This window comes from Triticum dicoccoides, chromosome 4B (assembly GCF_002162155.2).
Source record: "Triticum dicoccoides isolate Atlit2015 ecotype Zavitan chromosome 4B, WEW_v2.0, whole genome shotgun sequence".
Taxonomy (NCBI): Eukaryota; Viridiplantae; Streptophyta; class Magnoliopsida; order Poales; family Poaceae; genus Triticum; species Triticum dicoccoides.
Genome location: NC_041387.1, coordinates 728,179 through 743,534, shown reverse-complemented (window position 1 = coordinate 743,534; position 15,356 = coordinate 728,179). Strand labels below are relative to the sequence as shown.

At 51.1% G+C, this 15,356-nt stretch overlaps 1 protein-coding gene across 1 annotated transcript; it reads right to left on the bottom strand.

The window, feature by feature from the left end:
- Positions 1–2,393: 2,393 nt before the first annotated feature.
- LOC119294373 lies at positions 2,394–3,050 on the bottom strand. Its single transcript, XM_037572568.1, has 2 exons — positions 3,000–3,050; positions 2,394–2,861 (listed from the first exon to the last, which is right to left on the bottom strand). Exons 1-2 carry the CDS (start codon positions 3,048–3,050, stop codon positions 2,394–2,396), a joined length of 519 nt encoding a protein of 172 aa, XP_037428465.1.
- Positions 3,051–15,356: the final 12,306 nt, after the last annotated feature.

Below are 15,356 nucleotides of genomic sequence, written 5' to 3'. Positions count from 1 at the left end.
GCGCGCGCGCGCGTGTGTGTGTGTGTTTACCTAGATTTGTGTTGTTTCATGTTTGTTCACATACTATTAGTTTTGTAGTGATAAATAAGGGACAATTAATAAGGATCGGAGTGAGTAACTAATTTGGGAGCATGAACCAGTCATGATGAATTGAGACTGACTATTCCTTCCACATATATTTGTTGGCATGGATGCACATATAATATTTTTGTGTAGTGTTGATGGATGCAGCGCAAGTTGAAGTTGAAGTTGAAGTTGGGCGGGGTATATGAAGCTCTCCCACTTGCACGAATGTAGTATGGCTTTGAACACCGATTGAGAATCTTTCTATTACCAGTCCAAGTCGTACATCTGCTGTGATCAAACTACATAGTCAACGGAGGTCTTATTCCATCGATCCATTTTTTCTTCTTCTTTCTAATAGTAGGAGGAGTTGCACACTCTAACAGGCAAGGTTGATAGCGGCAGCTCAGGCAACGGGGTCATGTGTCAATCCTACGTCAAATGAATCATTACACCGACGGACGGACGGATTCAAAATCCAAAACAGAACTGCCAGGTCATATCCACACATATACAAAGTTGGGTCATCTATTTTGAAACGGAGGGAGTAGGTAGGTGTCTGTTTTGCGTTCTTGGTCAAATTAATACTACTACAACTGTACAAGGAAGAGAAGCAAGTTAATTTGTTTCTCATGCTGACGAATGCGTAACAATCGCCGACGTCTATCTTACTTAATTAGTAGAAAACATCATTTTCTACAAAGGCAGTGCGCGGCGACTAATCCATTGATTCCGGAACCGCACACAAGGGGCATAGCTCACTACCTAGGCCATGCCTCTTGAGCACCTCCGTCCCCGATGGAAGGCGATCCCTAAGCAGTTGTGCCAGACCATGTGCGTACGATCCCGGCTAGAAGGTGAATGATGAAAAAGGATTTCTTCCCACTTTAGAATACAAAGCAACAGCCGAGCCAGACAACCACCGATACAACAAAAAAGAAAAAGAAACAAAGATATGCGACAAAAGGATACAAGATGCTACCGAATAGCTAATACGCCCTAACTACACCTAGAACATGCTAGGACATTGAGGACCTTGGCAGCTCTAGGTCGCCATCGATGTGACCACGATAATGGAGCAGCCTGCCACCGAAAGAAGACCACGCGCCGTCAACTTTCAATAGGTTAATACTGTTGTCGCCAAAACGAAAAGGAAAGAAACATAAATACGTTACGTTAAAGAGGGAAACAGAGAGGTCACGAACCAACGTTCGTACCCCTCGATCCCAACCAAAGCGCCCTGACCGGGGGCGACCCAAACGAACGTGGTTGAGGTCCCCTGATCGCCAGCGCCACATATAAAGAGGGGGGCAGCCAGCCACGCACGATCTAACCCAGTTCACGTGCATCTACTTTGCCCTCCTAAATCCCTAAACCCTAATCCGATCTGGGGGACGTTGTGCAACGGGAAGGCCTCCTCCTACCTCTGCTCCGGTGCCAGGGCAGTGCCGCTCGCGCCCGGAGGGACGCCGCTACCTGCAGCGAGCATCTACACCGAGCCTGTGTCAAGCCTGCATCGAGCAGGCACGGGACTTCGCATCGCCTACACCAATGGCCTCTTCCATTGGTGGTAAGATCATCAATCCATCCCTCTGTTCATTATGCAAATAGGTGATCTAATGACTAGGCTTACGATCTGTTAAGTAGATCCTACGGGATTACTTGTCTAACAGTTTGGACATCCATCTCCGCCTTAGAAGATGGCCCCTGCCATCTCATCTTGGATTATAGGTCACCGAACTGTCGATAAGCAAAAGAACCCCCCCCCCCCCGGTATGGGCTGGAACAACATGTTGCGGGGAGAGGACAACAATACGACCACCTGGCTTCGCAAAGCAACTCGTATCATCACCATCGCCTCTGGCCACAACTATGAAGACCGCAAAATCTTATTTTAATACCGCCTTGGCAGAGTCTTCAACTCAAGACCTTGATTGGATTCCATATTGAATTCAATGCTCTAGCCAACTCATCTAAAAATCCGAACTGATCGAGAGGGACGGGCAATATATTTCAACACTCATAACGAAAATGCGTGTGTGCGTGCGTTGATAGGGTTGAATGTACGTGAGCGTCTGTGCATGTACTGTGTTACAAAAAAAAGAACATTGGAGTATATATTACTACAAGTTTTTGTTTCTTTACACTAACAGAAAAAACTGTATGCTGTTACACTTAACGACGACTGACCCTGATGAGAACCACCTTTCTAATCCTTGCTGCTTCTACATGATCATCTCCTCTCCCGTTTCATGCATGCCTAACGTACGCCTCTCGCGCGCGTGCCATGCCCGGCCCATCTATCTGTTGGTGCGGCCATTTGATTATTTCTACCTATGCGTCGCTCTGTCTGCTGTCGCTGGTGGCGCAGTGCCGTCGCCGTCGCCGGTGGTGTTGCCGTTGAGGATGCAGAGGAGCTCGGTGAATGCGCCGAGGATGTCCCTGAGCGTGTCGCTGTCGTTGATGGCGATGTACCACAAGAGGAGGTCGTGCATGCGCGCGCGGTCGGCGCCGCGGCGCGGGTCCAGCCCCAGCGCCTCCGCCATCTCCAGCATGGACTTGAGGAACTCGGCGCGGGGAGCGTCCGTCGACAGCGTCACGCTCCGCACCGCCTCCTGCGACGGGATCATGGGGCCGGGCACGCTGCACGTGGTGCCGCCGTGGCAAGGGGCGGCGGCGTGCTCGGGGGAGGAGGAGTCGACGATGGAGTTGGAGCGGCCGGGGGGCGCGAGGGAGAGGCGGCGGGACGCGATGGCGGAGGACAGGTCGGCCTGCGCGTCGGCGTCGTCGGGGTCGACCTCGTCGAGGAAGGACGGGGAGGAGGTGGAGGCGGAGGAGGGCGGCGAGACGGAGAGGGAGGTGGAGGTGGAGCCGTCGTCGTAGGTGAGGTTAAGGAGCCCCGACGGCGGTGACCTGGGGGGCCTCCGGCCGCTCACGACGGCGGGGAAGCAGCCGAGCATTGCGCGGCGGTCCGTGCTTCTTGGCATTTCTGAAATTAGATTAGAGGAGAGAATGGAATGAGGCGCGCGTACGTCGTTCTCTGGGTGTGAAGAAGAAACAAGGAAGGAAGGAAGGAAGGAAGCCTATAATTAGGCCATGAGTTTATCTAGTATCTCTAATCTCATCTAAATCCCCGCTCCGCTAAGGCAATGCAATCAATATACCCATCCCGGCTAATTAGCACCTATTTTTACGCCGAGTTTGTGGCGTTGGGATCGATGTGCGCTCGTATTATTGCTCACATGAATTGGACAGCTCGGATTGCTCCACAGATTATCTTGGTCATGCACCCATGCATCAACGCATGGATGCATCAGTCAACTCCCTCAGAGTTGGAGACGGAGTGTGTGTGTGTGTGTGGGGAAGAGAATGATGGCTAGCAAATTGTTTTCCATACACTGCCCTCGCGATTCGACGGATGACTAGAAGGGGACCCTGTCAACCAAGCCAGCGGTCCCCTCTTCCCTCATCGGAGGCCGGCTGGGGACGCTGGTTTTGGACGTCAGTAAGCTTTGAAATTGCCTTTGCTTTCAGAGGGCGGGGCTCGCGCTTCTCGCCACCGGCGGCCTTGGGAGGGGGCTATCGGCCGAGATTTGGGATAGATAGGCCAAGCCCGTGTTTCCCTCCTTCGGCAGAGCTGATGGGAGGCAACCAAATGGATTCTTCGACGGCGGTGGGGCTCGGGTTGGAGGCAACTGTTGGGGAACATAGTAATTTTAAAAAAATTCCTATGCACATGCAAGATCATGGTGATGCATAGCAACAAGAGGGGGAGTGTATCTTCATACCCTTGAAGATCGCTAAGCGGAAGCGTTTATCAACGCGGTTGATGTAGTCGTACGTCTTCACGATCCGACCGATCCAAGTACCGAACGCACGGCACCTCCGAGTTCTGCACACGTTTAGCTCGATGACGTCCTCGCCTTCTCGATCCAGCAAGATGGGCGAAGTAGTAGATGAGTTCCGGCAGCACGACGGCGTGGTGACGGTGTTGGTGAAGAACAATCTCCGCAGGGCTTCGCCTAAGCACTACAGAAACTATGACAGAGGATAAACTAGAGGGGACGGGGTTGCCGGCACACGGCTTGGTGTTTCTTGATGTCTCTTTGGTGCTAGCCCTGCCCCTTTATTTATATGTTGAGCCTTGGGGTCAAAACTTGGAGTAAAAGCCTCCACAAAGTCGGTTTCACCTGAAAGGCAAGAGTCCTTCTCGGACTCAAGGGCCAGACGCCAGGGTTCCCGGCGTCTGGACCCAGACGCCAGGGACCCTGGCGTCTGGCCCCTGGTTTCCGCAAAACTTCCTTTTGCGCTTTCCAAAAATCTTGTGGGCTTTCTCCTTTGGCCCAAATAACGTGTTCTCGTACCCAAACATTTCGGGAAACATCCGGATCCCCTTCCGGTGAATTCCGGAATCCTTCCGGAGACCAAACAACATTATCCCATATATTAAACTTCATCTCCGTACCATTCCGGAGTTCCTCATCATGTTCGTGATCTCATTCGGGACTCGAACAACATTCGGTTACCAACATACATAACTCATATAATACTATATTGTCAACGAACGTTAAGCGTGCGGACCCTACGGGTTTGAGAACTATGTAGACATGACCGAGACATATCTCTGGTTAATAACCAATAGCGGAATCTGGATTCCCATATTGCCTCCTACATATTCTACGAAGATCTTTATCGGTCAAACCGCATAACAACATACATTGTTCCCTTTGTCATCGGTATGTTTCTTGCCCGAGATTCGATAGTCGGTATCTCAATACCTAGTTCATTCTCGTTACCGGCAAGTCTCTTTACTCGTTCTGTAATATATCATCCCGCAACTAACTCATTAGTTGCAATGCTTGCAAGGCTTAAGTGATGTGTATTACCGAGAGGGCCCAGAGATACCTCTCCGACAATCGGAGTGACAAATCCTAATCTCGAAATACGCCAACCCAACATGTACCTTCGAAGACACCTGTAGAGCACCTTTATAATCACCCAGTTATGTTGTGACGTTTGGTAGCACATAAAGTGTTCCTCCGGTAAGACGGGAGTTGCATGATCTCATAGTCATAGGAACATGTATAAGTCATGAAGAAAACAATAGCAACATACTAAACGATCGTGTGCTAAGCTAACAGAATGGGTCATGTCAATCACATCATTCTCCTAATGATGTGATCCCGTTAATCAAATGAAAACTCATGTCTATGGCTAGGAAACATAACCATCTTTGATCAACGAGCTAGTCAAGTAGAGGCATACTAGTGACAATCTGTTTGTCTATGTATTCACACATGTATTATGTTTCCGGTTAATACAATTCTAGCATGAATATTAAACATTTATTATGATATAAGGAAATAAATAATAACTTTATTATTGCCTCTAGGGCATATTTCCTTCAGTCTCCCACTTGCACTAGAGTCAATAATCTAGATTACACAGTAATGATTCTAACACCCATGGAGCCTTGGTGCTGATCATGTTTTGCTCGTGGAAGAGGCTTAGTCAACGGGTCTGCAACATTCAGATCCGTATGTATCTTGCAAATTTCTATGTCTCCCACCTGGACTAGATCCCGGATGGAATTGAAGCGTCTCTTGATGTGCTTGGTTCTCTTGTAAAATCTGGATTCCTTCGCCAAGGCAATTGCTCCAGTATTGTCACAAAAGATTTTCATTGGACCCGATGCACTAGGTATGACACCTAGATCGGATATGAACTCCTTCATCTAGACTCCTTCATTTGCTGCTTCCGTAGTAGCTATGTACTCTGTCGGTGTCAAAACCGGTGGATCTCGGGTAGGGGGTCCCGATCTGTGCGTCTTAGGCTGATGGTAATAGGAAGCATGGGACACAATGTTTACCCAGGTTCGGGCCCTCTCGATGGAGGTAAAACCCTACTTCCTGCTTGATTAATATTGAAGATATGAGTAGTACAAGAGTAGATCTACCACGAGATCGTAGAGGCTAAACCCTAAGAGCTAGCCTATCATGGTATGATTGTAATTGTGATCGGCCTTCTAAGGAACATGCTCTCCCATTTATATAGACACCGGAGAGCTAGGGTTTAGATGGAGTCGGTTACAAGGAAGGAAATATAATATCCAGATCGCCAAGCTTGTCTTCCACGCAAAGGAGAGTCCCATCCGGACACGAGCCGAAGTCTTGAGTCTTGTATCTTGACGCTTCTATAGTCCGAACGATGTGTACAGTCCGGCTGTCCGGATACCCCCTTATCCAGGACTCCATTAGTAGCCCCTGAACCAGGCTTCAATGACGATGAGTCCGGCGCGCAGTCTTGTCTTCGACATTGCAAGGCGGGTTCCTCCTCCGAATACTCCAAGGTTATTATCGAACACGTAGGCCATGTCCGGATCTGCAAAATGATCTTCACATACCACCTAGAGAGAAAATGATACCTCAGCTGACAACTTTTAGACGACGTGACATGCCATTACAACCAGGTCATTATTCGAACCGTTTTTTCATAACCAGCCACAGCGCGCATTGCGAGGCGGTTTCCTTGACACGTCTTGTCAAAGCAGAGATCATGTCCCCTTATCACGGGATTCTCATCAATACGGGTATGGGTAATCCCCCCGCGCCATCAATCGTGGCGCTTGGGAAGTAAGTGATTCTCAACAGGCTAGTGGGGAGGCGCACCGCTTTCGTCGCCTCTATAAAGGGATAAGAGTTCCCCATTCTTACACACGCCTTCTTCCTCCTCTGCCCACTCTTGCCTCCCCGAGCTCCAACGCCCTAGTCCAAGTCTTCTCCGCACAGCTAAACATGTCCGGAGCAGGAGGCAAATGGGTGGCTTCCACCGTGAAGAAGAAGAACATCGCAAGTCTTCGGGCGGCCGGATACTTGGCCGCAGACATAGCGCACCGGCTACCAGACGGCGGGCAGGTCATTCCAACCCCAGGACCCCATGAGAGGGTCGTGTTTCTTGCCCACTTCGTCCGTGGACTGGGGTTTCTACTCCATCCCTTCGTCCGCAGGCTCATGTTCTACTACGGGCTAGATTTCCATGATCTAGCCCCGAACTTCGTCCTCAACATCTCTGCGTTCATCATCGTGTGCAAAGCTTTCCTCCGCATCAAGCCTCATTTCGGCTTGTGGCTCCAAACCTTCTGCGTGAAGCCGAAGATCATGAGCGGCCAACAAGCGGAGTGCAGAGGAACATAGTGGGCAAAGTGCCTAACGTCACCTGGCTTGACGGCTCCTTTGCGGAAACCATGAAGGGGTGGCAATCGGGGTGGTTCTACATCACCGAGCCACGCGACGCCAACTGGGCGGCGGCCCCCGAGTTCTGATCTGGAACCCCTATGCGGCTCACCTCCTAGGAACAGAAGGGCCTGCTTTGGGGCGAATCTACAAAGCTGACCGGACTCATAAACTGCATCAATGGCATGAAGGACAAGAACATCAAGCTTGTCAACGTGATCCAAGTTATGCTCATTCGCCGGATTCTGCCGTGCCAAAGGCGGGCATTCAATTTGTGGGAGTTCATCCCGGCCGAACACCAGACGCTCCAGAGGCTCTACGGCATGAAGCACAAGAACACGTGGAAGGCGTTGTTCAAGGCCTCCGAAGTACCTCCTCTCATATCCGAGGACCGTGGGCTCCATGCCGCACGGCACCCTACCCAGGCGAGTTCTCAGGCTGCCACCGGGTTCGGTTCTTCCCAATGTACTCATGGGAAATCCTTAAGTGATTGTGTATATTTGTTCAGGAGTATGTGGAGATGGCGGAGCGGATTGACAGTCCGGCTCCGTTGCCAGAAAGCCCAGCCAATGATCTTCTGACGAAGATGCTGGTCCCGGCGCCCTATAAGGGGCCGGAGAAGAAGGCCAACAAGAAGGCCCCAGGGACCCGAAAGGGTCTCCGGCAGAAGGCTGCGCCGAAAGCCTCGTCCGAAGAGGACGAGGAAGACTCCTCCCCCGAAGGGGAAGAAGGAGAAGAAGAGGAGGCCGCCCTTTCCGAAAAGGATGGGGGGCCTGAGTGAAGGAAATATGCCCTAGAGGCAATAATAAAGTTATTATTTATTTTCTTATATCATGATAAATGTTTATTATTCATGCTAGAATTGTATTAACCGGAAACATATTACATGTGTGAATACATAGACAAACATAATGTCACTAGTATGCCTCTACTTCACTAGCTCGTTAATCAAAGATGGTTAAGTTTCCTAACCATAGACATGAGTTGTTATTTGATTAATGGGATCACATCATTAGGAGAATGATGTGATTGACTTGACCCATTCCATTAGCTTAACACTTGATCGATTAGTATGTTGCTATTGCTTTCTTCATGACTTATACAAAGTTCCTATAACTATGAGATTATGCAACTCCCGTTTACCGGAGGAACACTTTGTGTGCTACCAAACGTCACAACATAACTGGGTGATTATAAAGGAGCTCTACAGGTGTCTCCAAAGGTACATGTTGAGTTGGCGTATTTCGAGATTAGGTTTTGTCACTCCGATTGTCGGAGAGGTATCTCTGGGCCCTCTCGGTAATGCACATCACTATAAGCCTTGCAAGCAATGTAGCTAATGAGTTAGTTACGGAATGACGCATTACATAAAGAGTAAAGAGACTTGCTGGTAACGAGATTGAACTAGGTATTGGATACCGACGATCGAATCTCGAGCAAGTAACATACCGATGACAAAGGGAACAACGTATGTTATTATGCGGTTTGACCGATAAAGATCTTCCTAGAATATGTAGGAGCCAATATGAGCATCCAGGTTCCGCTATTGGTTATTGACCGGAAACTGTTCTAGGTCATGTCTACATAGTTCTCGAACCCGTAGGGTCCGCACGCTTAACGTTACGATGATAGTTATATTATGAGTTTATAGTTTTTGATGTACCGAAGGTTGTTCGGAGTCCCGGATGTGATCACAGACATGATGAGGAGTCTCGAAATGGTCGAGACATAAAGATTGATATATTGGAAGCCTATATATGGATATCGTAATCGTTCTGGGTGAAATCAGGATTTTACCGGAGTACCGGGGGGTTACCGGAACCCCCCCCCCCCCCGGGGATTAATGGGCCTACATGGGCCCTAAGGGAGAAGAGGAGGGCCGGCCAGGGCAGGCCGCGTGCCCCCTCCCCCTAGTCCGAATTGGACAAGGAAGGGGGGGGCCTTTCCTCTTTTCCCCTTCCCCCTTCCTTCTCCAACAAGGCAAGAGGGGGGAGTCCTACTCCCAGTGGGAGTAGGACTCCTCTAGGTGCACCCCTAGGGGCCGGCCGCACCTCCCCCTCCCTCCTTTATATACGGGGGCAGGGGGCACCTCATGACACACAAGTTGATCTTCGTGATCGTTCCTTAGCCGTGTGCGGTGTCCCCCTCCACCATCTTCCACCTCGGTCATATCGTAGCGGTGCTTAGGCGAAGCCCTGCGTCGGTAGAACATCATCACCATCACCACGCCGTCGTGCTGACGGAACTCTTCCCCGACACCCTGCTGGATCGGAGTCCGGGGATCGTCATCGAGCTGAACGTGTGCTGAACTCGGAGGTGTCGTACGTTCGGTACTTGGATCGGTCGAATCGTGAAGACGTACGACTACATCAACCGCGTTATTATAACGCTTCCGCTTTCGGTCTACGAGGGTACGTGGACAACACTCTCCCCTCTCGTTGCTATGCATCACCATGATCTTGCGTGTGCGTAGGTAAATTTTTGAAATTAGTACGTTACCCAACACTGAGACGGCGGACCAAGGGGCCAGGAGAGGCCCCCGGCGCAAGGCCGTCATACCCTTGTCGTCCCGCGGAGGCGGGGAGGAACAGGAAGAAACTCCACCTCCCCGTACTAGGGGGGGAAAGAGGAAGGCCGCCCCGGTGGGAGAGACTGGGACATCCAAGAAGGGAAAAGTGTCCCTTTCGGACTACTCCGACACCGCCGCCGATAGCAAGGAAGGGTGGCTGCCCCGGAAGAAGCCCCTAGTGCGATCGTAAGTATCCGCACTCCATTGTAATTTTGCTTCATAGTTTTGTTATAACGCCAAACTTGTATGCAGTCCGGCCAGGGCCCATCCCGAAGTGTCGTCTTCGGACGGGTCCTTGAGTGAGTCAGCAATGAACTCACTCCCTACGGCCACGTCTCCTCGGCCTGCGGACAACACGGAGGTGTTGTCCCGAAGGCTCCCAGCGATGGCGGAGGTGGCCCTGGAGGCGCCTCAAGGCGGCGTCCCAGACGTCGGACTCGCGGGGTTCAAGGTCCCTGCGGATCGTGTTGATGAGAGCCATGGTAAGCCGGTTTCTCAACCGAAGACTATTCCGGAGCCTTCAATGGTTCCGGACTTAGGCGGGCAGCCCCTCATTATGGAGGGACGGTCGTCTGTATCAAGGATTTCCGTTGCACCCGAGGTGCCAGATTGTCTGCTGGAAGCGCTTTGCGGCGCTTCCCTAGACGAAGAGCACCGTACTCTTATGAGTGCGGTGATTCATAAGGTTTCGTCCGCCAAGAGCGGACTAACCGAAGCCTGCACCAGCCTACTGACAGGCTTTGAGGTAAGTAAAATTGTGTGAAATTACCACCCGATAGGTAGTAGCCCCTGATACTCTGTTTGGTGTTCGGAAAGAAAAACCAAACGGTGGGTCAATTATAATCCGCAGGAGTCTAACAATAAGTTTGAATGTAAATAAACAGGCTGTGCTGCTGGCCGCTGCTGCTCGCACGGCCGAAATCGCCGGCCTAACGCAGGACTTAGAACGGGCACAGGGAGAGCTCGGCCTCACGAGGAGGCAGCTCGAAGAGAGCAAAGGTGAATGATTCCCCTCTCTCATATAATGAATAGTAAATAAAATTTGATTATGCTAACGACGAAATGTCGTGATATGGTAACAGAGACCACCACCGAAGTGGCATCTCTCAAGAAGGCGTTGTCCGAGGCCGAACACAAAGCGGCCTTGGAACTCAAGGAGCGCAAAAAGCAAGAGGCCCGAGTGGGCGAGGTACAAGAAGAGCTCCAGGAGCTCAGCAAGAAGCTCGAGTCTGCGGAGCATGAGCTTAAAGCAAAAGAGGTCGAGCTTGCAAAGGCCCTTACAAATATGAAAGACGCCAAGGCCGAAGCCGAGAGGGCACAGCAGGAGATCCAGGAGGCCAAAAAGATAGCGGCAGGTAAGAAATTTTTTATGCAAAGCAAACATGTGGAGGAGGCATTTCTTTTACTTACCCGAGTCCGGAGCTCTCCAGGGGCATTCGCAGATCTGCCACGCAGCATATCAGATGCCGCAAAGTTCTACCGTGCCCAGGAGGGGAGCTCAACAGAGAAGTTGTTCTAGTCCCAGTATGCTGGGGCCGAACATTCAACGCCTCTGAGTGACCAATTGAAGCAGTTGGTCGAACTCCACAAGGCGGCCGAAATGGCTATGAAGGATCTCATAGTCCGGATATGGCCTGGTGAGCTTCTGCCCACCAGCTACTTCGGCCTGATCAAGCGGATGGTGGATGCATGTCCGCGACTGGAAGTCATCAAGCGATGCGTTTGCATTGAGGATACCCGCCGGGCCCTTGCCCTTGCAAAGGTGCATTGGGGCAAGGTGGATGCGGAAAGCTGGTGAAGGATGGGCCGCCAGAGGGTAAGCCGCATCGTGTCCCCGAGAAGTATTATGATGGCGTTATGAAGGGTGCTTGCCTCGTGGACGATGAATGTACCAAAGACATAATTTTTGAATGAATTCACATCTGTCATGTTTGTAATTTAAAGACGAAGTTACTTGCGCTATGTAGCGCTTTTGTTATTTAAAATATTACCTTCTGTGCGGCTGTTTATCAAATTCTGAAAGTAGGCCAGTCGTCGGCTTCCTCCCCCATGTAACTAGTACTGGGGTGTTCGTGGAAAACCCGGACACTCTTTATCCAAATGTTTGGTCCCTTAAGGAGGTGTCCAGCGCAGCGAACAAGGCAATCAGACTATGCGGCTTTATAACCTTCACTTAGCCATAGAAGTCTACAATTTTAAATTTTGGCGAAGCCCCTAGAATCCGGAAGGCCGAATTGAGGTGCTATACACGCCTGTATCGGACAAAGCCGAATTATCGCCTAAAGCGGAAAAATCTTGAAGGATTTTAAGACCTCTCGAACAGCGACCAGCTCTCGCCACATCATGCCGGTCAGTTTTGTGCTTTCTCTACTGAGGTGCTCGTCCGGCAGAACCAGGGCACAATCGCAGTAGTTCTCCCTATGCTACCTTAGCCGAATTAACGGAACGTAAGGCACCAAAACAAGGGAGCCGGGCTATCCCAACTGTAGACCCAATACATGATTCGGAGCTGATGCATATAATGCTATAAGTTCGGGGTGTCGCACTGTTGAAAGTGTTCGGACTTGTCTTGCCGTATTATGGGGCACCGTAAGAAGCCCCTGTCAAACTAAGCGTACCAACGTGTACAGATGCAAAATCAAATAGCCATTTATAAAAAATGCTCAAATAAAAATAATAAGCTGACGCTAATATTGTCTCCCATTGATAAATAATACGTTTAAGCGTATGTTTACAATGAATGCATTAAGCGGAGATAAATAGGATTATTTGACATACCCTATCCAGAGGCAGGCTACGTGCAGATAGATAAGACAGGTATAACGATCGCGAATAGATTCCACCTGGGTATTTCCTTCCGTGTGCCAAGCCTGTTGCCTCCTTGGTTTGCTCTCCTATGTAAGTCCGACAATCCGGCTCTTCTGGAGAAGCTGCACTAAAGCCATGTCTTTAAAGGTAAAAGAGAAGGTTACGAAGCGATACCGTGCTGTTGACTGCGCCAATGCTACGGCTCCGCCTGTGCCCATGGTATTTTAAGTGCGTAAATATGCACGCGCGGCACGAATGCAGCTTTGATGGGATTTGAGCGGAGGCTGGACTGCTAGTCATGTTCTTGGCGTGCCTGCTGATCCTGTCGAGGGGTGTTCCTCCCTCGCTTGACAGAGCTTGAGATCGTTGTCGCCGGACTGGTGGTTTGCCGGAGGAGGCCGCATTGTACTTCTGCCGCAAGGGTGGCAGTGTGCTCTTCTGTACGGAGAGAGCGGTCCATATTTCCGTTGACTGTTATGACCCCGCGCGGGCCTGGCATCTTGAGCTTGAGGTATGCATAGTGTGGCACCGCATTGAATCTAGCGAATGCGGTTCGTCTGAGCAGTGCGTGGTAACCACTGCGGAAAGGGACGATATCGAAGATTAGCTCTTCGCTTCGGAAGTTATCCGGAGACCCGAAGACCACTTCCAGTGTTATAGAGCCCGTACAACAGGCCTCTACTCCAGGAATTACACCTTTAAAGGTGGTTTTGGTGGGCTTAATCCTTGAAGGATCGATGCCCATTTTGCGCACTGTGTCCTGGTAGAGCAGGTTTAGGCTGCTGCCTCCGTTCATAAGGACTCTTGTGAGGAGGAATCCGTCTATGATTGGGTCTAGAACCAATGCGACTGAGCTGCCGTGACGGATGCTAGTAGGATGATCCCTACGATCAAAGGTGATCGGACAAGCTGACCATGGGTTAAATTTGGGGACGACTGGCTCCATTGCATAGACATCCCGTAGTGCTCGCTTCTGTTCCTGCTTGGGGATGTGGGTGGCGTAGATCATGTTGACCGTTTTCACCTGGGGGGAGGGGGGGAATTTCTTCTATCCCCCCTTGTTCGGACGCCGGGGCTCATCGTCATCGTCGTTCTGCAGCCCCTTGTCCTTGTTTTTGGCGTTTACTTTGCCGGCCTGTTTAAATACCCAGCAGTCTCTATTGGTGTGGTTGGTTGGCTTGTCCGGGGTGCCATGAATTTGGCACGAGCGCTCCAGTATGCGGTCTAGACAGGACGGTCCCTGATTGTTTCTCTTGAATGGCTTCTTCCGCTGACCGGATTTGGATCCGCGGAATCCGGCATTGACCGCCGTGTCTTCGGTGTTATCGTCCTTGTTACGTCGCTTGTGTGTGTTGTGCCGTAGCTTGCTGTTATTGTCACTGACGTCTGACGTGCCAGAATGCGACGTAGTGCTGCTGCGAGCCAACCAACTGTCCTCGCCCGCGCAAAAGCGGGTCATTAGTGTCGTGAGAGCTGCCATAGACTTGGGTTTCTCCTGGACGAGGTGTCGGGCGAGCCACTCGTCACGGATATTATGCTTGAAGGCCGCCAGGGCTTCGGCGTCCGGACAGTCGACTATTTGGTTCTTTTTAGTTAGGAACCGAGTCCAGAACTTCCTGGCTGATTCTCCGGGCTGTTGAGTAATGTGGCTCAAGTCATCGGTATCTGGAGGTCGCACATATGTGCCTTGGAAGTTGTCAAGAAATGCGTCTTCCAAGTTTTCCCAACTGCCAATGGAATTTGCGGGCAGACTGTTTAGCCAGTGCCGGGAGGGTCCTTTGAGCTTAAGGGGAAGATACTTGATGGCGTGTAGATCATCTTCGCGGGCCATGTGAATGTGGAGAAGGAAATCTTCGATCCATACCTCGGGGTCTGTTGTGCCATCGTATGATTCGATGTTTACGGGTTTGAACCCTTCTGGGAATTCATGGTCCATTACTTCATTAGTGAAGCAGAGGGGGTGTGCGGCGCCTCTATGCCGAGCTATGTCGCGAGGCAGCCCGGCTGCGTCTGACTAGTTATATTCGGCCCGGCCGGATTTGCTGTTAGTGTATCTGGTGTGACGGTCATCGTCATGTGCTGCGGCGCGCCCCCGTGATCCGTAGATCGATCTTGGTTGTCCTGCTACGTTATCCAGTTTATCGCGCAGGTCCTGGGTATTGCCCCGGGCCGTGGTAAACCGACGCGGGGGTGGGGGCTGGTATTCGGGCTGATATGCTGATTTGTCCTGACCTCGAGGCGGCCGGTCAGTCGTGTGGCGCTCGAGTCCATATTCCTCGGATGCCAGGACTTCTGTCCATCTATCTATGAGCAGATCTTGATCAGCTTGAAGCTGCTGCTGCTGCTTCTTCAGGCTTCTCGCAGTGGCAATAAGTCGGCGCTTGAAGCGCTCCTGCTCTACGGGGTCTTCGGGTACGCCGAACTCATCGTCGCCGAGGTTAATCTCATCTTCGGAGAGGGGCATGTAGTTGTCCTCCTCCGGATACCCGTCTGTCGCCTGTTCATCTGGGCTATCATGCCCATCTTCCTATTCGGCCTGCTCGAAGGCGGGCTTTTCGGGGTTGTATTCATCATCGGCACCGTCCGGATTGTCTTCGTCTCCGGTGCCGGTATTGCCTTGGCGGGGCTTGGAGTGGCGTGGGCGACGCCCATGCTTTGCGTTCTTCTTGGAGGGGTTATCCTCC